The sequence below is a fragment of the Podarcis cretensis genome (genome assembly GCF_951804945.1).
Source record: "Podarcis cretensis genome assembly, chromosome: 16".
Taxonomy (NCBI): Eukaryota; Metazoa; Chordata; class Lepidosauria; order Squamata; family Lacertidae; genus Podarcis; species Podarcis cretensis.
The window spans coordinates 39377137-39398276 of NC_137186.1; the positions used below are offsets into that span (position 1 = coordinate 39377137).

At 45.7% G+C, this 21140-nt stretch overlaps 1 protein-coding gene and 1 long non-coding RNA gene across 8 annotated transcripts in view; both read right to left on the reverse strand.

Moving 5' to 3' along the window:
- LOC307205073 overlaps positions 1 to 21140 on the reverse strand; it is a 448154-nt gene that overhangs the window by 28984 nt on the left and 398030 nt on the right. The gene's annotated exons all lie outside the window — the stretch shown is intronic.
- Positions 999 to 21140, reverse strand: part of SETD1B (SET domain containing 1B, histone lysine methyltransferase) — a 69000-nt gene continuing 48858 nt past the window's right edge. For 4 of the 6 annotated variants that reach the window (XM_079956301.1, XM_079956297.1, XM_079956299.1 and 1 more), the window contains 9 exons: positions 20567 to 20784; positions 18934 to 19066; positions 17739 to 18224; positions 13940 to 15502; positions 11307 to 11473; positions 10173 to 10304; positions 8323 to 8442; positions 7169 to 7306; positions 999 to 5632 (listed from right to left, as the gene is read on the reverse strand). In XM_079956301.1, coding sequence (XP_079812427.1) covers positions 5459 to 5632; positions 7169 to 7306; positions 8323 to 8442; positions 10173 to 10304; positions 11307 to 11473; positions 13940 to 15502; positions 17739 to 18224; positions 18934 to 19066; positions 20567 to 20784 — 3131 coding nt within the window. In that variant the 3' untranslated portion in view covers positions 999 to 5458. The remainder of the gene's footprint in view (positions 5633 to 7168; positions 7307 to 8322; positions 8443 to 10172; positions 10305 to 11306; positions 11474 to 13939; positions 15503 to 17738; positions 18225 to 18933; positions 19067 to 20566; positions 20785 to 21140) is intronic. The other 2 variants (XM_079956298.1, XM_079956302.1) reach the window with 1 other exon arrangement.

Below are 21140 nucleotides of genomic sequence, written 5' to 3' on the forward strand. Positions count from 1 at the left end.
TTTCAAGCCGGTAGCAACTCATTCTCCAGCCACCATCAGATAGTGGCCTGAATAGCACAACTTATGTACAAGACAGAAGTAGCAGCAGCAGGTTCAGGAGAACCCCCAGCTTTGCAGGAATAAAAAAACACTGAGGGAACAAGACCAAAATGGGGAGAAACCCAAAGCAGCTTGGTGAGGACTGAACAAACCCAGTGGCCCCCAGAACGTTAGGATGGAAAGCAATGGGGAGACTTGTCTGAAGCTGGGTGCTCTGGAAGAATGCGTGGCTGGCTGGCTAGCATTCTGAAATAGAGAACTCCACACCATATTTTGTCACAGGCAACAATAAGAGAACGTATTGGATCTGGTGAAAAGGTCCACCTGTTTTCCTCACAGCCAGACGCTTCCAGGAAGTTCGAAGCGGAGCGTGAGGGCAATGGTCCCTTCTCCTGTGCTTGGCTGGCCCGAAATATTCTGAATGACACAACGGACAAGATAGCACCTTGCTGCAGCCCCAATCTCGGCACTTCAGCAGTTGCTGGCGGTCAATGTCCTCCAGGGCAGCAAGCAGGCTGAGAGGGCAGAGGTTAAGCCACAGGGCATACATGGCTCTACTTTCCAGTATCTTGCCACTGCTCTGTGTCATCCCAGCTTGCACCACCGTAGCTGGCTGCCTCACAATAATTTATTACTTATATGCCACCCATTTAACTGGGTTGCCCCAGCTACTCTGAGCGGCTCCTAACAAAAAATAGTAAAAACACAACACAGCCTTGCTTCTGCCTTCCATGTCCCATGACTAATGTAATGCAAGTATCTCAGAAGCCCATGCAACCTTTGTGTCATTTCCAGAAGCTCTGCCATATGTGAATCTTCTCTTTGAGAAAGATGCATGTTCACACATCACATCTTCGTGGATATTTAGGTATTTTCAAATACCAGTTTTCTCTTTCTATGTGCTTCCAAACAGTCCTCAATAACAATTCCTGGAGCCTAATAAACCAAACACACAGCTCTTCTGTAAGAAAAGTCAGTATATTTATGGTTTGCTTTATAAAAGTTACTATAATACAATGGTACATAGTATTCAATTCACAAAAAAATTATGAACAAATATTTACAGCATGACATGCCCACAACAAAAAAAAACCACGTTCTTCTAAACAAGGTATACTGAAGACGGAGCACAGAACAGTCCCAAACTTATACAGCTGTTCAAAACAAAAGGGAACAAAAGGTTTAAAAAAATCCCAAATCTCAAAAGCAGAGATTTAATTTTGTCTTTTTTTGTTTTGTTTTAAGGAACATAAAAAATAGATGCCATTTATTGCAAACCATTTTCCTTGCCCCTTTTAAAGGAGCTCTTTATTTTTCACACTGCGAATTAAAACCCGGTATTTTTACAGAATTCAGGTACAAGGACTAAGGTTTTCCCCTCCACAGTGTTTCATTTTAAGAACTAACTCCCAAATTCATAGTATCCTTTGTTCCCCACCACTGCCTTGTCCCAGAAGCTCCAGTGAAGTGAGCGGTTCATGAGAACAGACAAAGCTTCGGACGAGCAGGACTTTGCTGGCTGGTGAAGACCCTGTTCATGTGGAGCAACAGAGAAGCACTAGGAGCACCTTGGAGCTCCAGACCGTGGCTAATGCAATTTCCTTTGTAACCGCTACAAATACTACGTTGGTAATTGAGAAGGAACGTTATAAAATAAAATTGCCAGGGGAGGGTCAAAGTTATAGATTTGCTTAAATACATTTTAGGTTGTCATTAATAGACTATACACATTTTCTTGTCTGAAATAAATAGATTTTGCACATTAAGGTATCAGAAAGGCAAATTTTAAAAAGCCTTAACTTGGCAGGGTTTTTCTTTTAAATCTTCAGCTTCTTAATGCTTCTAGTTTGATCTACGTATTTGACAAAAAAAAAAAAAATATTTTGTACAGAATTTACATTATACATAGCTTGACACAAGCTGTAAATGGCGCCAGCTCTCCTCCCCCACCCCAATCTCCCACTCTCTTATTGAGGTCTTGGGCTGACAATCTTTTAAAAAAGAACTCCAAACTACAATAGTCACTTTTAACAAATTATTTACATGCTTCTGAAGTACAAAGAAAACAGCCAAAAACATACAAAACAAAAATCAACATGTTTCTACAAGAAACAGTGTTTGAAGAGAAGAGTTTGAACAGCTGCTATGCACAGATGATGTGTCCATTTTAAATGTCAAAATTTCATCTCCCCCACCCTTTAAAAAACTTTTTATACAGAAATGCACTGAAATGATCCCTGAAAATAGGTCACAAACGACAAAACTGAAACAGCTCTCCATCAGAGTTTACAAATTATTTTCTCCCCCATTGTATTAATAAGCTGCTTTGACAATATAAATATCTGTCAGAGTGAGACATCACTGGCTCCTTCCAAGATTTAATCTGAAACTGGAAACTAGAGTCAGGGAAAATGATTGTATGAAACCAAGCAGGCTGGCATTGAAAGCACAGGAAAGTTCATTTCTATTTGCTAGATAATACCGGTGTGGAAACTCAATGAAAGTCAAGTTGAATCCCACACCCACCTTGCCCGGCCCTCCATTTGGAGTGGATGAGTCAAGGCTTGTGGGTGGGCCGACGAGACTTTGGCACTGCTCTTGGATGGGTGGGGTTAGAGGGGAGACTTGTAGGATCAGGATTGCATCTCTAGACTTGGATTGGAGCCGTTATTCCTTCCAGAGATCTGCCTCTCTTGTTTTAAGGAACATAAAAATCCTCCCCTCGTTTGGAGCAGGGACAGAGAAGCTGATCACCTTTGCCCAAAAATTATTTCCCTTCAATGCAGAGCCTTTCAAGGAACAAGAGAATAACCAGGTCGGGAGCAGTCATAATTTAAAATTCCGACCATGCTTGTGTATATACACACTTGTGTATATGAAAGAAAACACTTTTGAAAGTGTGTGTGTGTGTGTGTATAGTCACAACTTCTATGCCAGGAAGTTGCTTCAAGTTCCAAGCTAAGGCTATCCAGCAGAACCACGCTGATATGAGTAGCTTTAGTATTGCTGTACTTCCTTAAGAAAACAATTTGTTTAACACACACAAAAATATGCAGGGTTAATAAATACAGAGAGGCTGCATGAGGCATCTTTCCCGCACATGGCCTCACCTACATTTCCAGCTGGTGTTTCTGCAGGAGATGTGAGATTGTGCTCCTGGCATGAGAGAGAGTATGGGAAAGGTTGGGAGCCTGTAGATAAGGCAGCTTGCTTACTATGTTCTGTGTTACATGAAATGGATGTGGCTTTCTCAAAAGGTTGGAAGCATTAAAAAGCCACACCAAAGACATGCCAAGGAGAACCTGTAAGGAAGCAGGGGGACTGGCAAAAGAACCAAGGTCACTGCCAACCTTCTGCCCTCCAGTTTTGGACCACAATGGGAGTTGTAGTCCAAAGTAACAGAAGAGCCCCAGGTTGGGTGGGGAAGGCTGGGATAATCTAACCAACTGCACACATGGTCCTCCGTACTCAGTGGCCAGAGTTTGTTCAAGCTCCTCAACCCACAAGGCCAGCAGAGCCACTTTGCCCAGAAAGACACACCAGGTTTGCTTCTTCCTTTCGGCTTCTGAACCTCAAAGGGCAGAAAGCTGCTGACTTTTAGATGTTATATTTTGCAAGCAAAATTCCACTGCCTTACTATGGAAGCCATCAAGACCACACACAAAATGCCAGAGTAATTAGGTGTGGGTGCTGTGCGAAGGGGCAAAAGGCCTGACAGAGAGTATCTGTGCATCTTCTAGTTACTATTTTTTCTCTGGGAAATTAATTCTTAGTGCAGCCAAGTTTAAAGTCCAGTAAATTTAATCCAGGAGCAAAAGACTGAGGAGTACTGAAGATGAGCATATATTTCAATATTTGCCCGACTCAACACTCTTTTAACAGTTTTGAGACTAATTCTTTCTTTTTTTTTTAAGGCACACCCCACACACTTTTCTTGCTGCAAAGTTTGCTTGGGTTTTAATCAAAAAGAAGAACCCCTGCTAATCTCTCCAGTGCAAACATGCACTACATAATTATAGGACAGGCATTTGAGAATGAGGATGTAGTCAGACCAAGAAATCTGCTTGCTAATGAAAATAAGCTTTGACCACAAAAAAGTGCTGCTTTCTCAGGCCATAAAACAGTTGCTCTCCACACACACACAAAAACACACACACACAAACATCCACACCCCGTGGGGACCCTCCCTGCCTTACTCAACCAAACTGAGCTAAATGAGGACTAGGCTCCACTCGGCTGAGGCAGGCAGGACCTGGTTCTTTCGTCAGAAGTCTCTTCAATACTTGGGAAGGAAGAAACCTAAAAGATTGTCATTTAAGGACAAGAGCATTCTGCCAAAGGGGGTGGGATGATGAGGGTGAAAAACCAAGGAGATAAAAGCAGCCTCTGACTTGGGTAGGACAGATCTTGTCCCAGCTCACCCCCCACCTTGGCATCTGCACAGCCTCTATGCATTTGGAGGGGAGGGAGATGTTTGCCCTGGTTTCCTGTGCAAGCCTCAAGTGAGTGGAGGACGTATGGAAACAGGGCTTGGTGGAGGACACTCAGAGTGCTGCCAAACCAACAGTTTCTACAGCATAGCAAGTGCTACAATAGAGAGGGAAATTTGGGAGGGGGAGGGGAGAAGGGATCCAGCTCTGCTTTTAAAAAGAAAAGGGAAGTGGGTTCATTATTGGGTTCCTAAAGCTATAGTTCCCCCTCCCTCCCCCACAAGGACCAGCAGTGTGCAGAAATCCCAGGGGGGCACCAAGGTGACAACATCAACCACAACTCTGATCCACAGAAGGGAGGAGGTATGTCCTTTTGTGCATCGCAGACCCAGACAGAATCCCCCGCCTGCTTGAGAAAGCCTCCACTTGACGTCGGTGTCCCAGCGCTCACTGCAGGCGATCCCAGCCAGCTTCCATTCAACTCATGGCCTCTTTAGTCTCTGCTTCACATTTTTTGAATGTCTTTCTCCTGACCCTCCACAAGACAAAACTAATGAGTAAAAGGTAGCAGCATTTTATGGAGAGAGGAATATGTTGAAAGGATACTAAGGGTACCTTGCTCTACCCATGAGAGCTACACCATAAAGGACCGAGCAGAGCAGGAGGCGGGGAGAAGAGAGAGTGTTTTGATTTATGGTGCCACTGAGTAAGGGGAACGATCACGAGGGGCGGAGAGAGGTGGGGTTGTGAATCTGAAGATGAAAAGCACCTGCAGCTTGAAGAGTCCTAGTGTGCGTGTCTTCAATTTGCACTTCTCCTGACAGAAGGATAGAAAGTGCCATATAGGTTCCCCTGTCTCTTCCTCATTTTCCTTCTTCCACCTCATCTCTCTTTTTTCTTACTTTTTTTTTTTTTTTTTTGGCAAAAGTGCAACCACCCTCGGCTACCACAGTTTGGACACAGCCACCACGCGGCAAAAACCTTGGGCTTTAATTCAGGGTCCCTCTGCAGTTCTCGGAGCCACACAAACAGGGGATCTTTACATCCTCAATGGGGAATTTGTAGTCGTATGTAATTTCCTCATTCACATTGATGTACTGCTTCGAGTAGATGACAATCTTCTTCTGAGATTCCACTGTGATGACTTTAGCGTAGCAGTTGGGCTAAAACAAAAGAAGCAGTTAATTAAAAGCTTTGGCTTAAAGATTTTGATTCGCTTGTTTAGATTTCGGACCCATCACTGTCTTAGTATGTGTGTGCATGTGTGTGTTCTGTGTTTCTGGGAAGGGAGGCTGAAGAAACAAAACAAAAAATACTTTCTAGCCACCTTTTAATATACTTGAGAAGCACATATGATAAGCACAGCATTAGGCACAGAGAAAACTTAAAGAAGTTGGAAAGATCACTGGTTTAAGGCTTTAACTTTTAAAGCCCTATGCGGCCTAGGACCCACATACCTACGGGACCGCCTCTCCTGGTATATCCCACGGAGGACCTTAAGGTCCACAAATGACAACACTTTGGAGGTCCCAAGTCGCGAGGTGGTTAGATTGGTCTCAACTAGGGCCAGGGCCTTTTCAGTACTGGCCCCGACTTGGTGGGACGCTCTGTCACAAGAGACTAGGGTCTTGCGGGACTTGACATCTTTCCGCAGGGCCTGCAAGACAGAGCTGTTCCACCTGGCCATTGGTTTGAACTCAGTCTGACCCTTATGTTTTCCCTCCTCTTGCAGTTTCTGGCCAGGGAGGGCGGGGTATAAATAAATTTTATTATTATTATTGATAAACAGGTATGAGGAGCAGGGGAGGGAAATCAAAACTGAAGAGCCAACAATCAGTCACCTCCTTCCATAAGACAGCATGAGCCTGAGGATTGCGGGAAACAGAGAGGCCACTGGAGTGGGAAGGTCCACTCACTCACCCACCCACCAACATGGACTCTCTACCCCTACAAGTTTGTTGCCCCACTGTGATGACAGTTGGAGCCACCAGGGGACACAAAAATGAATTGGGGGGTGGGGGTGGGGAGGTGACAGGGGCTTGGAAAGGGGAGACGCTGCCACGACCCAGGTGACGCTAAGGAGAAGCGCCCAATTTTGAATGGATCTCTCAGGGCCATCCACTTGCCCCTGCCTGCAGTTGAGATAAAGCCAGAACACAGGGTGAGCCTATGGCAAAGCGGTGGGTGTCTTCCATCCCTCTGCACATGGGGATGAGGCCTTGCCACAACAAGATTGTGGGCTTGGCAGCAGCAACTGCAGTGAGGAAAAAACCAGGACCAGGGTAGCCCTCAGCAGCTGATAATGGAGAGCAGAGGAGGAGGTGGTGTTGGGGGTGGCAGCGCTGCGTCCTGGAAGCTTTGCTTTGATGACACCCCCCACCTGCCCCTGCAAACAACAGCCCTAGTCTGGATAGCAGCAGCTGCTGATGCAGTGAGATCAGTGACAATGGTGGCTCCTACTGCCTGGGCAGCAATGAAGGAAGCCCAGATGCAACCCTGTTGCCACACCACAGCCGGACCAGGTAGGGCTGGCAAGGGGAGCAAGCAGAGAGCAAAGGCACTTCTCTCTCTCTCTCTCTCTCTCTCTCTCTCTCTGTGTGTGTGTGTGTATACCTACACACCCTTTCACATTTAATACAGGAATAAAGTCTGATGCCACCAAGTGAGTGATGGAGCTTGTAAGGCCAAGTAACACTTACATTGCAACTGTGGTTAATAAACCTGGCGAAGTTTCCACACTTCGTTGCATCTATAATCGTGTCGTGGTCAACCCTGAACATGTAACTGCTGCCAATGCCTTCGTCCTCATACCGCTTCTCTCGCATGTCAGCAATTACCTGCAGAACAAGCCAAAGGTCACAAGAGCTACCTTCCAAGAGCAGCCACATTAAGAAAGGGAGAGAAGAGGGACCAAACCAAAGAGGTGACACCTGCCAGAATTTTGCTGCTCACCATTTTAAAAAGACCCTCCATGGCTGAAAGTAAAAAGATTTCAAAAGGTAAACAGAGAGCAGCATTTTCACAGGGATACTGGCACAGGAGAGGGCAATACAGCCGACTCACAAGTTGTGTGCATTTGACTAGCGTGGTTGCAGTTCTATGTGCTTGGGAGCTGGCCAGAACTCAACAACACAAATTAAACACAGCAAGGCAGACAGCAAAAAAGCTCTTTCCGTGCCAATCCTATGCAATACCTTCCCAGAGCCCAGGGAGCAGGACTGAAGCAGCCACCTTGGGCTGCAAAATCTTGTAGGGCAGCACCCCACCCACCCAGCTCAGGGTTGACAGCAGCAGCTTCTGATTAGAACTCGCAGAACTCTCGCAACTTCTCACAGAGCTTCTGAGATCTCACGTGAAATCTTGCGAGAGTTCTGCATCATCTGGTGAGATTTCAGGTGAGGAGCAGCACCTTCCTGTTTCACCTCAGGTGTCAAAATGGGGTGGGCCACCCATGCTGGTAAGCAAGGCAGAAAGCTTAAAAGATCTCCACTTTGCATTTGGGGGGGGGGCAAGGCCCACTTGGAAAAGTAAGAATGGCCGAAGGGGGCAGTTCTGGGGTTGTCATTGCTGCTGTAGAGAACAACGCATGTATTAGACCTTCAATCTGTAAATAAAGCATTTTAAACTTACTGAACGATGTGTGGTCTGTTTATTGCCAGAGGGGCAAAAAGAAACAGAGTGCTGGAAGTGGACTAAATGGGATAGAAGGGGGACAGTATTGCCCGCCTGCAGGCTGAGCTGGGGCAACACATTCTGCCCCCTCGCTCTGCTGCATGGCCACATGGGGCTCACGCCACTCCTTACAAGCTGCTCCGTGGGTTGGAACTCCAACGCGTGGCTCCTCTCCTCTTACCTGCCGGATATTCTGCCCCACATACTCAATCACCATCTCATCAGCAGCAATGGGCTCCATTGCAAAGAGTCCCCAGTCGTGAATGTGACTCTTGCAGAATTTTAGCTTTTTCTTCCGGAACTGTGCGATGGGGAAGAGAGACAATAAAAAGGGTGCCTGTAAGCCATTTGTTCGAAAACCGGCACAGTGCTGGAGCAGACTGAGCACAGCAGGGCTTACAACCCAGCAACATGCCATTCAGAAGATCCATTTCTAAATAAGCCGAAACCACGTTTTAGAAGCAGCTTAGCTTGGGCCATGGCAGCCAGTGCCCCTTCCTGCCACACTTCCCATTTTAATGCTACTTTATCAGAGTAACAGAAAACATAGAGACATGTAGAATATAAAATAATGGCAGTCCGTAAAAACTAATATCAAGTTACTTGAAGAGAACAGGCAATCCTGTTTGATATAACTTGTTCTTCACAGGCCATCTCCAGGGTGTGAGGAACTGCATTAAAGCCAACATGGTAATTCGGAACAAAACTACAGTCATGAGTTTTCCAAAGTCATTTAGATTATTTAATTGCCATTTTATTCCCTGCTTGTGTAAATAATAAAACTGTTGGTTCAAACATTTTTGTCCTTTCAAGATTTGCAGCCAAGATGATCAAGGGTCTGGAAACCAGGCCTTATGAGAAATGGTTGAAGGAGCTGAGTACGTTTAACTTGGAAAAGAGGAAACTGAGAGGAGATAGGATAGCCATCTTCAACTATCTCAAGGGCTATCATATGGAGGAGGGAGCAAGCTTGTTTTCTTCAGCTCTGGAGGGAAGGAGTCGAACCAGTGGACTAAACCAGTGACTAAACAGCAGGAAGAACTTTCTGACAGTATGAGCTGTTTGACAGTGGAAAAGACTCGCTTGGTAGACTCTCCTTCCTTGGAGGTTTCGAAGCAGAGGTTGGATGGCCATCTGTCATGGATCCTTTAGCTGGAACTCTTGCATTGCAAATGACCATTGGGATCCCTTCCAACTCTGCAATTCCACAGTTCTATTATTTTGGGTGAGTTTTTCATTTAGGGCCCCTGCCATACTTCAGTATACAAATAAGTTGAATTGGAACTCCTTTAAAGGTAAAGGGACCCCTGACCATTAGGTCCAGTCGTGACCCACTCTGTGATTGTGGCGCTCATCTCGTTTTATTGGCCAAGGGAGCCGGCGTACAGCTTCCGGGTCATGTGGCCAGCATGACTAAGCCGCTTCTGGCGAACCAGAGCAGCGCACGGAAACACCGTTTACCTTCCTGACGGAGTGGTACCTATTTATCTACGTGCACTTTGACGTGCTTTCGAATTGATAGGTTGGCAGGAGCAGGGACCAAGCAACGGGAGCTCACCCCTTCATGGGGATTCAAACCACCAACCTTTTGATCAGCAAGCCCTAGGCTCTGTGGTTTAACCCACAGCGCCACCCGCGTCCTTGGAACTCCTTTAAATCTCTCCAAATTTTGGCAACCATCATTCTACTTGCCACAAATGTATCTCCAATTAAGTTTTATTATGCAATTCCAAGTAAATGTAATGATGCCAACTGAGGGATTTTAACCATTCCTTCTCCAGCTACTTTTCTCAGTATCTGGAATTTCTTGAAATGTCACATCCCAGAATTCCTGCTACCCTTCAGGCCTTCTCTTAAAGGGACTTGCAGATTCCTTCTGCAAAGCTTGCCCCAAGACCACAGAAACATGATTTTAACCCTTTCCTGCCATTCCTCAATCAAATACTTCGTCACTTGGAAGGCAGACAAGTTCACTGACCAGTAGGGGTTCTAGTAAATGGAGGCTTCCAAGAGGGAAGCTGTACAACTTACCTTGAGCTGGTTGAATTTGAGCAAGTCACTGTCACAACTGCCGGGTAAGGAGGACAGAAGCCTGCGTTGCTCGGACCTCCTCTCGGAGCCAGCCCGGGTGGAAACGTGCACCTGGGCAGGGATGCTCATTCCCTGAGGACCAAAAACAGGACAGCATAGCAGTTAGCAAGCAGGTGAGTGGAACTGGTCCCAGGCAGGTTTAGCCTCAAGGCTGGGGTGATCTCAGTGACACAGCATCTGCACGCTGAGAAATATTTTTGCTCAAGATCCCAGAGAGCTGCTCAAAGATGGCTGACTGGCCCATAGCCAAGGGGCAGTGCAGCCCGTGCTTATCTTGCAGAGGGCGTCAGGCTCAATCCCTGGAGCCTGAAGGAAGACCAGGGCTGGATGCCCATAGCCAGTCAGAGGAGCCAGTAGTGGGAGAGGTAGAACAATGGCCTGACAAAGCATAAGCCAGCCAGACACACACCAACCTGGCGCCCTCCAGATGTTTTGGGCTATAACTCCCATCATCCCAAGCCAAAACAGCCATGTAGTGGTCCAAAACAACTGCAGGACGCCCAACTGGCAAAAAGTGGTGTAATGTAAATTCATATATCATTGTTTTTTGCTGACTTGATCATAAGGCAGTTACTTACTAGGCAAAAGGTTCCTGCACTGCAGGCAGTTGGACCAGATTACCCTCATGGGCTCTTCCAACTCTACAATTCTATGATGCTATTCTATATAGAGAACATTCTATTCTTTTAAGTGAGCTAATAAAATATATTAAATCCTATTAAAAATTAACCCCCCAAACTGAATGCTCCCCACCCACCCACAAGTTTGTCCTGCCGCCTTTCCTAGCTCTTTTTCTGCTCCACTCTTCTGGCAAGGGAGAACGCACCCCAGCTGACTTGCCTGCCACATTGTCCCATTTATACCCCCTAACATCTCATATCCCTGCCTGCCACCTTCTCCAGATGGTTACAATTAAGTCAGCAACTCAAGGGTGCAATTTAATCGCCATGTCTTTTCTGCCCCCAAACTGTAAGAGGGTTCAAGTGGACTTCAGGGAGGAAGGAGGGAGGTGCCTACAGAACTCCCAGCCAGAACGGGACAGCAAGGAGAAAGAAGAGGGGGCCCGTCCTTTACCTGCGTGTCGGCAGGAGGCTCCTCTGCAAATGCACGGCTGTTATTGAGGTATTTCAGTTTGTCCTTCTTGTCGATCTTGTAGTAGCCTTCGCTGCGGGCACAGCCTGTGACGTGCTCCCGCATCCCATCGTCCCGTTTTTTCTTCTTTGGAGTAGAAAAGCTGGTTGGTGGACTCCACGTTAAGGAAAAACGCAGGAAAGATGTGGGCTGCAAAGCCCTGCAATTATGCCGGCAAAGCTTGCTGGGCCCTTGGCCCTAAACCAGAGATGGGCAACATTTTCTAGCCCAAGGGCCTCCTTGCCACCTGGGCCATTTTCTGGGGCTGAATACCAGTGGTGGGTAGGGCCAGAGGGGAAAGTAGGTGGAGAAATAGGTGTGGCTTTTACCTTTGCGGAGTCTGCTATATTCTGGCCATAAGAAAGTCAGGAGTTTCTCTCTCTCTCTCTCTCTCTCTCTGTTTCTCTGTCTCTCTCTCTCTCTCTCACACACACACACCCTCCATCTAGGTAAGCATTAAAAACTTTCATGATGAAAATATGTAACAAACAAGCGAGTTAAAAATCAGAAAAGGTAAAATGATTGCCTACCTAGGGGTGTCTTCAATACCTGGTGGAATGCCAGTCCCAGTGGGGCCTCTTGTTCTTCAGCAGAGAGGGCATTCCACAACACTGGAGCCACCAGAGGAAGAGCCACCTTTGTGCTACCGCAAGCCAAGCATCATCCAGCCATGTCAAAGCTAGCTGGGTATCATTTGCTGATCTTAATGCTCTCACCTAGCAGTGGAGGGGAAGGTGCTTTTTCAGGCATTAGCTAGAGGAATCTCTCCAATATGTATTTGGTAAGGGAGTGGAATTTCCGATTTTCTCTGTTAGGCAGATCACTATGTAACAACTGCCAGACACAAAGCTTGTCAAAAGTACTGTAATCTTCCACTGAACCATTGGCAGAGGAGCATGCGAGCCAGTTAAGTTTGCAAACTCATCAAGCAGAACTGAATTGTGTCTGACAAAGAGTTCTGTGAAATGCTAGGGTTGCATATCATTTTTACTAAACAAAATGATGCCAATAGATGGTACTAAACAAACAGTTTTAACTTAGTGTTCTGCCTTTATTTTTTCATTATTATATTTTTTGGGGGGGATGTTGAATTTGTTGGTGTTTTAATTATGTTTGGATTTTATAGTTTATTTTAAACTTGTAAACAGCTTGGAAGCCATTTTGGCATGTTAGTGGTATATAGATATAATTAATAATAATAATAATACCACCAGAATGGCTACAATGTTTAAAAATTAGTAGTGCTTTCAAAATAAAAGATGCTGCACTTGCATATTACTAATCTTCACCTGTATCTTGAATTAGTTATGTTATTCATCACTGTTTCAGTTGCTACCACAACAATGCTTAGCAAAAATGATTTATATGTCATCGTCATCAGCACCATTCCATTTCTAAGACTGTAGACTAGGAAAAGGTCCAAATGTCTGGTCCAGTTCCAGTGCTCCCAAGGAGGCCAGCACTTTAAATAGGGGTTTTAAATCTTTGCCACAGCAGGCGTCTCTAAAAACTCTTGCTTTAGTATGAAACAGTCAACTCAATTGGCAGAATTGTTAAGTAGAGCAAGAGGTTTTGCTGTGGTGTGAAACAGCACACTCCATGGGACAAGGGAAGACTAACCTCAACAGGATGATATCAACAAATGGGATATATTAGGAAGTTTGGGGACTTAATGTCAGAACTGCTTTTTGAGCCCCCCAGCCCGTTGCACAGAAGAACCTTGAAATTCTGCAGATGTGTGTAGTAAGAACAAAAACAGGTTTTCATGCGCTTGTAGAAGCTACAAGTCATGTAAAATTTAGCCCAGTATTTCAGGGCCAAAAATACATTTGTATCTAATGACTGCAAATAATCATTACAGCAATGCCCAACTCTTTTTATGTAAAAGGCCCTTTACAAAAATGTAAGAAGAGCCTGCTGGATTAAGCCAGCCAATTGCCCATCTAGTCCAGCATCCTGCCCACACAGTGGGGAACCAAATTTCTGTAGTAAACTTGCAAGCAGGACCTCCTGTGGTTTCCTGCTATTGTCTTTGACTGTAGTTATGGCACTGTCAGTTACGTTCAGGAGTCCAGCCAGACACCTTTAGAAACAGGGCTTTGCCCAGTCAAGGGGGTTCAGGAACTGCTGAGCAGCCTGCTCATGAGTTACTGTTTCTGCTCCTCTTATACAGCTCCTAGAGAGGAACAACTGGGTCCTTTTTTGGCCAGGATGGTGGTCCAGTCATTGCTGAAGAGACATATTTGCTGAATGACATTAATAAATAGGAAATATTAAAAAGTAGTCAAGTTTGCTATTTTAGCAACTAAACTTAGAAAGGATTTTGTGGACAACAGTGCATTAGACTAAGTTCTGTTTCTTATTCCCCTTTTTAAACAGTTTCTGGAACTGACCTGTTATTACCATATGTAGCGTATATATTTTCATATTTTTCCTGCAATATTGTTAAGGCTTACAACAAAATTACCAACCAAGTACAGCAATGCCCAATAAAACCAGCTCCTCAAAAACAATACATTCCCAAGGAAGCCCAATCTGGTAATCCAGCAAAAAAAGAAAAAGGGAAAAAAGGATATGAGGATGGTATACCCAAAGGGTATCATTGAGCCAGTCCATGCCATTGTCTTGCTGCAACAAGTGATCGTATGTAACACACAGGAAATGGATATCCTCTTCATCAATGCCCCCATTCCAAATGTCATATAAAATGGTCATCTCTTCAAACTCAGAGCGGGGCCTGAAGTGATACTGATGAGGGGAATACTCAGGGGAAGGAATTGTTGGAACGTCCTCCGGCCTCTTTTTCTGTCTCCTCCACTGTCTTTTGGACTTCAGGTAGGCCTCTTCTTCTTTCAAGTCCTCATTCCACTGGTTCTCCAGCTCCTTAAAGGGAAGCTTCTCAGCTAGAACATCTGGGGTGAGCTTGTCATGGAAGCCTTCATTCCGGAAATCCAGGGTCACTGCTTCCGGATCTTTCAGGGCATAGAAAGCCTCTGGGTGGCTACTCAACAAATCTTTGCTCACAGCACTTTCAGTCAAGACAACTGGGATGGGAAGAAGAGGAGGCTCAATGGGCTTGCCAGAATAGGCATCCAACATAGGGCCCAAAGGAGAGGATCGTTTCGGCCGCCCTGGTTTCCTTTTGATGGGCAAGACAGAGGAGGGAGGCTGAGGCAGGAGAGGAGGGGAAGCCACAGAGACTTCTGGGTAGGGCAAAAGGGGCCGTGCCTCTGTGGTGTACTCCTCTAGAGGCATCTTTGAGTCCACAGAAAAGCTGGGGAGAGCAGCAAGAGGTACTGGCTGGCTAGGGGGCAAGTCGAGACGTGCAAGGAAAGCTGGGACAGGTGGACTGGCAAAGGGAATGGGGGAGGGAACACTGTTCATGCCAGCCAGTAAGGAAGCACCAAGAGGTTCTTTAAAGACTTTCTCATCAGGTTCGTCTTCAGAGGGCTTCCTGCCTGACGAAAGGCAAGGAAGGGTAGCACCAGGCTCTGGGAAAGTCGGGGTGAAAGTGAAATCCCTCCCAGGTGTCCGAGGAATGCCGCCACTGTTGATCCCGGGGGACTGGGATGGGTAGGAAAAGGGGCTTCCTGGGACCTGAGGGGAACTTAAGGTCAAGCTGCTTCCTGTGAGAGGAGCGTCATTGCCAGGGGTGGCTGGGACAGTGTCCGTGCTCTGGGACTTGGAGAAAGTGTGAGAGCACTTGGCTGCAATGTCCCGTCCAGGAGTCCGAGGGAGCTCTTCTTCCAGGGCTGGTTTGGTCATGCTTAACTGATCCGGGAACTGCTCTGGAAGGAGGAATTGCTCCTCTTTACCAGATTTGACTGAGGGGAGGGGAAGCGAAGAGGGTGGCACCACACTGAGCGGAAGCCCAGGAGACTCCAAGTGAGCCTGCCGCTCTCCTCCGGGAGTCCAAGGGAGACGGTCCTCTTCCTCGGCTGAGCGGGACTGTCGGCTTTTTGCTGGGGCTTCAGAAATGTTGTTGTCCGGCTTGGTGAAAAAGGAGGTACTGCTGGCCAAAATGTCTCCAAAAAGCCCCACCGGCGTTGGTGGACAGAGGTTTTCTTCATCCTGACTCTCTGGCTGTGGGCTGACCAGCGCCTCAGGCTCCAGCTCGACATCGGGTTCAGACTCCTCCTCTAGAAAGAAATACACAGAGGAGCAAATGACACACCTTAAGGAAACACACCGTGGTTACAAAACTGCCTGAAGACTGGAAGGGACGCAAAGGGCATTTACCCCAAACATCTGGGGCTGGGAATGGAAACAGGATCTACACAGGTGGCAGACTGAAGGATGTTCATGGAGCACCGAGGTAAGAACCCACTTGCAACCTCCTGCAAAGCTCCACTAAGTCTTCAAGGATGCAGCTAACACATTTTCAAATTCCTGTCTAAAATCACAATGGCTAGAACTGTGCCATTAAAAAAGCAAATTTCACGCCAGATACCCACTGGTATCTACTTGGGCAGTCAGCACAAAGTGCACACAATCCTAATTTTCAGCAGTTTTTCTACATCATCTTTGCCACCACAAAGTGACAAACCCAGTGGACAGAGAAGCCAGGCTGAACGAGGAAGTGAGATGGGGAGGAGTTAGCAGCCAGCAGCAGTTCTGTTTAGCTGATTGGAGGACTTGTGAACAGGGGTGTTTGAGAGGGCGCTTTGAGGATGAAACCTGGAGTGCTTTCTCATAGAGGACGTAGAACCATGTGGTAGGGTAGGAGAGCTGAAAATAATGCCAATATATTTCACATCTGACAACCAATGCACCCCTTGGGTTTCAGATAATACATGGGTAGATGAGTCTTAAAAGCCCAGGACACAAATTTTTACGGCTCTCTAACAGCTATGGTTGCTTGACGCTTAGTTTGGTCAGATTAGAGTAATACACTTCCAGAGTTAATGCTAAATACATTACTTCTGGTAAATGAGCAACCATATGATCAGACTTGTGTGTCCTTTCCCCTCTCCTACCCATGTGCTTATTCCCTTCCTCTTTCACAACAAATTGTGACTTACCATGACATTTGAACTAGCAAACCATTGTTTATGTGCAAACCACATAACTGGAAACCATGGTTCTACAGAAGAAACCAGGCTGAAACTCATTTTCATAAATGCCAAGCCACATTGCTACATCTGAACTGAGTTCATGTTTAAAAAAGAAGCTGGAACAACTATTATGACTTAATTGACATGTCACTGGAACACCACAGCGCTATCAATTACTTTGTTTGGTCTTAGAACTAGAGCTGGGTGATATATTGATAAATTGTCTGAAACTGGTATGGTGTTCAGATCACAATACTGCATCCAAACAATTTGAGCTGGCAATACATTGCACCAGCTCAAATTGCCTGCAGACAGCAAAGGTGCAGACAGACAGGCGGAGCACCTTATCGGACTCCGTCTGCCTGCCTGCACGTGCCTTTGAGGAAGCCCCTGCACTGCCCCTCCAGCTCACATGAATCAGAACAGCATCAGGGCTCACTCAGCTGAGGGGCGGGAGGCTTCCTGCTCCCCCCAGCTCATGCAAACCAGAGCAGTATCAGGGTTTGGTAGGGCTGGGCAATGTATCTCAGCTGCTTCTACTTCCCGTAAGGTGGGTAGGAAGAAGTAGCTAAGATACATTCCAGAGTCAGACATCATGAGATATCAGCATATCACAGTACAGTGGTGCCTCACAAGACGAAAAGAATCCATTCCGCGAGTCTCTTCGTCTAGCGGTTTTTTCGTCTTGCAAAGCAAGCCCATTGACGGCTTAGCGGCTTAGTGGATAAGCGGCTTAGAAAAAGGGGGGAAAAAGGGGGGGAAACCCGCAGGAACTCGCAAGACATTTTCGTCTTGCGAAGCAAGCCCATAGGAATTTCGTTTTGCGAAGCACCTCCAAAACGGAAAACCCTTTCGTCTAGCGGGTTTTCCGTCTTGCGAGGCATTCGTCTTGCGGGGCACCACTGTATTTAGTTGCTGATATATCACAATGCTGAAAACCAGATATTGCCCAGCCTTGCTTAAAACTATTTAGTTGCTGATATATCACAATGCTGAAAACCAGATATTGCCCAGCCTTGCTTAAAACTAAACGTGGAGATTGAAAAGCAGCCACTCGTATTCAGATCAGGAACTTGAACAAGAAATCCTAAGAGTAGGGCTAAGAGAGGCCTTTAAATCAAGATGCTGTTGAACTAGACAGAATTTGAAACCAGCACAAGACACATTAAGGCTGCTTCTGATGTGATCCTGTTCAGCCTTAAATCCCACAAGCCACTCCTACATCAGCACATGTGCCCAAACTTTATTTCAGAATGAGCTACACGTTCAGCTGTTCTGTGATTCACAGGTCTTTTGCAAAACGGTCAAAATTGCCCCTCACCTGGCACGCACACTGGTGACAACTGTAGCTTCTCCTCCTGGGCTCTCTCAATTACCACCAGCACTTCAGCCACAGACTGCTGGAGGAGTTCCCCACTTTCCTCCTCTGCATGCTTGACCTCTTCCTTCTGCTCCTCTCCTTCTGGCATCAAAGGCTCCGGAAGAACTAGAGGAGTCCCTTCAATGTAATCGTCCACTGGAAACAATTCCAGGATGGTCTCCTTCTGATCATCGTCTTCAGCCTCTTGAGTGAGAGACTCAGGGGCCAGTTGGGTAGGCAGGGCTTCTGTTTCTTGCTGCAGAGACACTCTTTCTTCACCTTCCACCTGCTCCTCATAGTCCTCTTCCTCTTCCTCTTCCCCTTCCTCCTCCTCCTCCTCCTCATCTTCATCAGAATCAGAGCTCGTCCCAAATTCTGAGGATTCCTCACTTTCATCAGATGACTCAATCTCTGCTCCAGAGGAGGCAGGACTTCCTACATCTTCTGCTGGAACACAAAAAACACATTTGGTCAGGACAGGCAAGAGAAATTAATTAGAAGCATATGATTTCCATTTGCTTGTTTTTTCTCTCCCTCCCTGTCACATATCCATGCTAGAGAGCTCCCTAAGTCTTTATAAAACCATCTGTTCTGGTAGCCAGTGAAATGGCCCAAAGCAATGCGCTGTGTGAAAACACTTTTTATCCTGAATGTACCATAGTTTACCTGGACAGTAGAAGGTTCAAGGGTTTTTTTTAATGTAGAAGTAAAAGAGAAGCTGTCTTCTCACCATACAGAATTTTACCTGCCCTTAGTAATTTTTTATCTCATATTAACAGCCCTAACTTCTTGTACATCTCTTTGTAAGACAATGTTAACCTCCCCACTTTTAATTTCAGTTGCTTTAAGTGAGTATTTCATGTTCTGCATTTCATTCTTACTTTTAGGTGGGACACCTAGAACTGCATATGGCATTCTAAACTTGAGTGCCTGTTAAATTATACTATTATATGACAATACTTGCTGCTTTATCTTCAATCCCTTTCAGGATAGCTCATGAAACTGAGCTTGCCTCACACACCGCTGGAGGTCCTGCTGAGCTTTTGTTCTAATGAGCACCAGTTAAATATTACCTGGAGATCTGGGCAATGCCTCATCTAGTCAGCTAGTCAAAACATCAAGATCTTATTTACTTAGAGCTAGCAAGACATCATACCTTCTTCAGAATCTTGTTCCTCTTCCTTTCCACTTGTTTCTGCTTCAACCTCTTCTTCATCATCATCGTCGTCGTCATCATCATCATCATCTTCTTCCTCCCCTTCCTCTTCATTGAGGTCTTCCTCCTGTTCCTTGAGAGAGAAGGCATTTTAAAAGTGCAGCAAACACTCATTTTTTTGCAGGTGGGGAGCACGTTGACCGAGGGCTTATATTATTACATAAGAAAGAGGTCCAGTGCCATTGTGGCACATCTGGTATAATGTCTAGATAAAGAGATAGGCTGGTGGACTCAGGACATGCAATATGACACTTTTTTATAGAATGGAAGACACATTTAAAGTTTTTTTAAGGGGGGAAATAAGCTACAGAAATATTTCAAAACTCAGAAAAGCAACACATATGAACATATCTAATCAATTGTAGCTACACAAAGGGATATCCCAAACAGGGCTGGATTAACCATTAAGTGAAATAAGGGCATCAAGGGAAGGCGGCACCACAGGCATTTTCCACTGCCAGATTTTTAACTTTAATGGTCACAAACTGCTCTGCTGAGCATCAATTTTCTCAACTGATGTGTATTAAAAATCCCAACGGAACAACTATGCAACAAGACAGGCTGGATGCCTTATCTTTACTAAGCATAGACGCAGATGTGTTACATAAGATTAGTTTTTAGGATCTGATCAAAGACTTTGACATTAGTAAAAGCAGGAGAAAATGTTTCAAATATAAAGTGAAAGTATACAAAAATAAACATTCTTTTCCATCTTAATGCAGGTTTTGTTCCATTCTGAAAAATAAAAATTTATTTTACCGTTTATTATTGTTTATATTTTGAATTACGTATGGGGGCACCAGAAACTTTTAAGTGCTTAGGGCCTCTAAAGGTCTTGACTCAGCCCTGATTCCAAGCAATATCTAGAATGTAAGAAAGGAAGAAAGAACATTTTGTGGCTAGGGGGGAGCAGCCTGCCACAAAACTCATCTTTCCCTTTGACTTAGCAACTTAGCCCCAGTGGGGCTACCTTTGAAGGTGACCTGGAAACTACAACTAATCCAGAATGCGGCAGCTAGACTGGTGACTGGGAGCAGCTGCCGAGACCACATAAAAGACCTACATTGGCTCCCAGTACATTTCTGAGCACAATTCAAAGTGTTGGTGCTGACCTTTAAAGCCCTAAACGGCCTCGGTCCAGTATATCTGAAGGAGCGTCTCCACCCCCATTGTTCTGCCTGGACACTGAGATCCAGCTCCGAGGGCCTTTTGGTGGCTCCCTCGCTGCAAGAAGCCAAGTTACAGGGAACCAGGCAGAGGGCCTTCTCGGTAGTGGCGCCCACCCTGTGGAACACCCTCCCACCAGATGTCAAAGAGAAGAACAACTACCAGACTTTTAGAAGACATCTGAAGGCAGCCCTGTTTAGGGAAGCTTTTAATGTTTGATGCATTACTGTATTTTAATATTTTTTTGGAAGCCGCCCAGAGTGGCTGGAGAAGCCCAGCCAGATGGGCGGGGTATAAATAATAAATTATTATAATATTATTATTATTACTATAAGAGGGAGGTGCTGGCTTTCACTCACACATACACAGCCAAGAGAAAAAAGCCCAGGTTGGTTGTGGGACCTACCTTGTCAGAAACGGATTTCATCACACCTTCCCCTTCCTCTTCCTCCTGCTCAGCCTCCTTTTCAGAAGACGATTCCTCCTCCTTGCCTGAATCCTCCTCTTCTCCTTCACTGTCTAGTTCCAGCGGCCTTCCGGGTCTCCTCCTGAGGCCGACCACTTCACCATCTTTCTTGGAGAGGTCTGAGGCTGTATCCGGCAGGTCTCGATCTCGTTCTGATTCTGGGAGTGTGAAAATGCATGAAAAAGTTGAAGCAGCAGCCAGCCATGACATTCCCGAAGTGACAAAAATGGATCCCTGCCTTAGAAAACTGAAAGTAGGTGGGTTTTTAAAAAGTGTTTTCTTTCGCTTGCTCATTTGTTAAATAAATAGATTTTAAGAAGAAAGAAAATGCAGCTAAGGAAATATGCTCGATACTTGTGTCACCTTGAAAATATGTTACGTGTTAGGAGAAACTACATACTTGGCGTTATTCTATCTCCCATGTATATAACACACCAGAGAAGTGGGAGTCATTATGATAGGCCCTGGGTTTAGGTGGGAAAGGAGCAGCTGAATGCCACATTGTACCCCACAT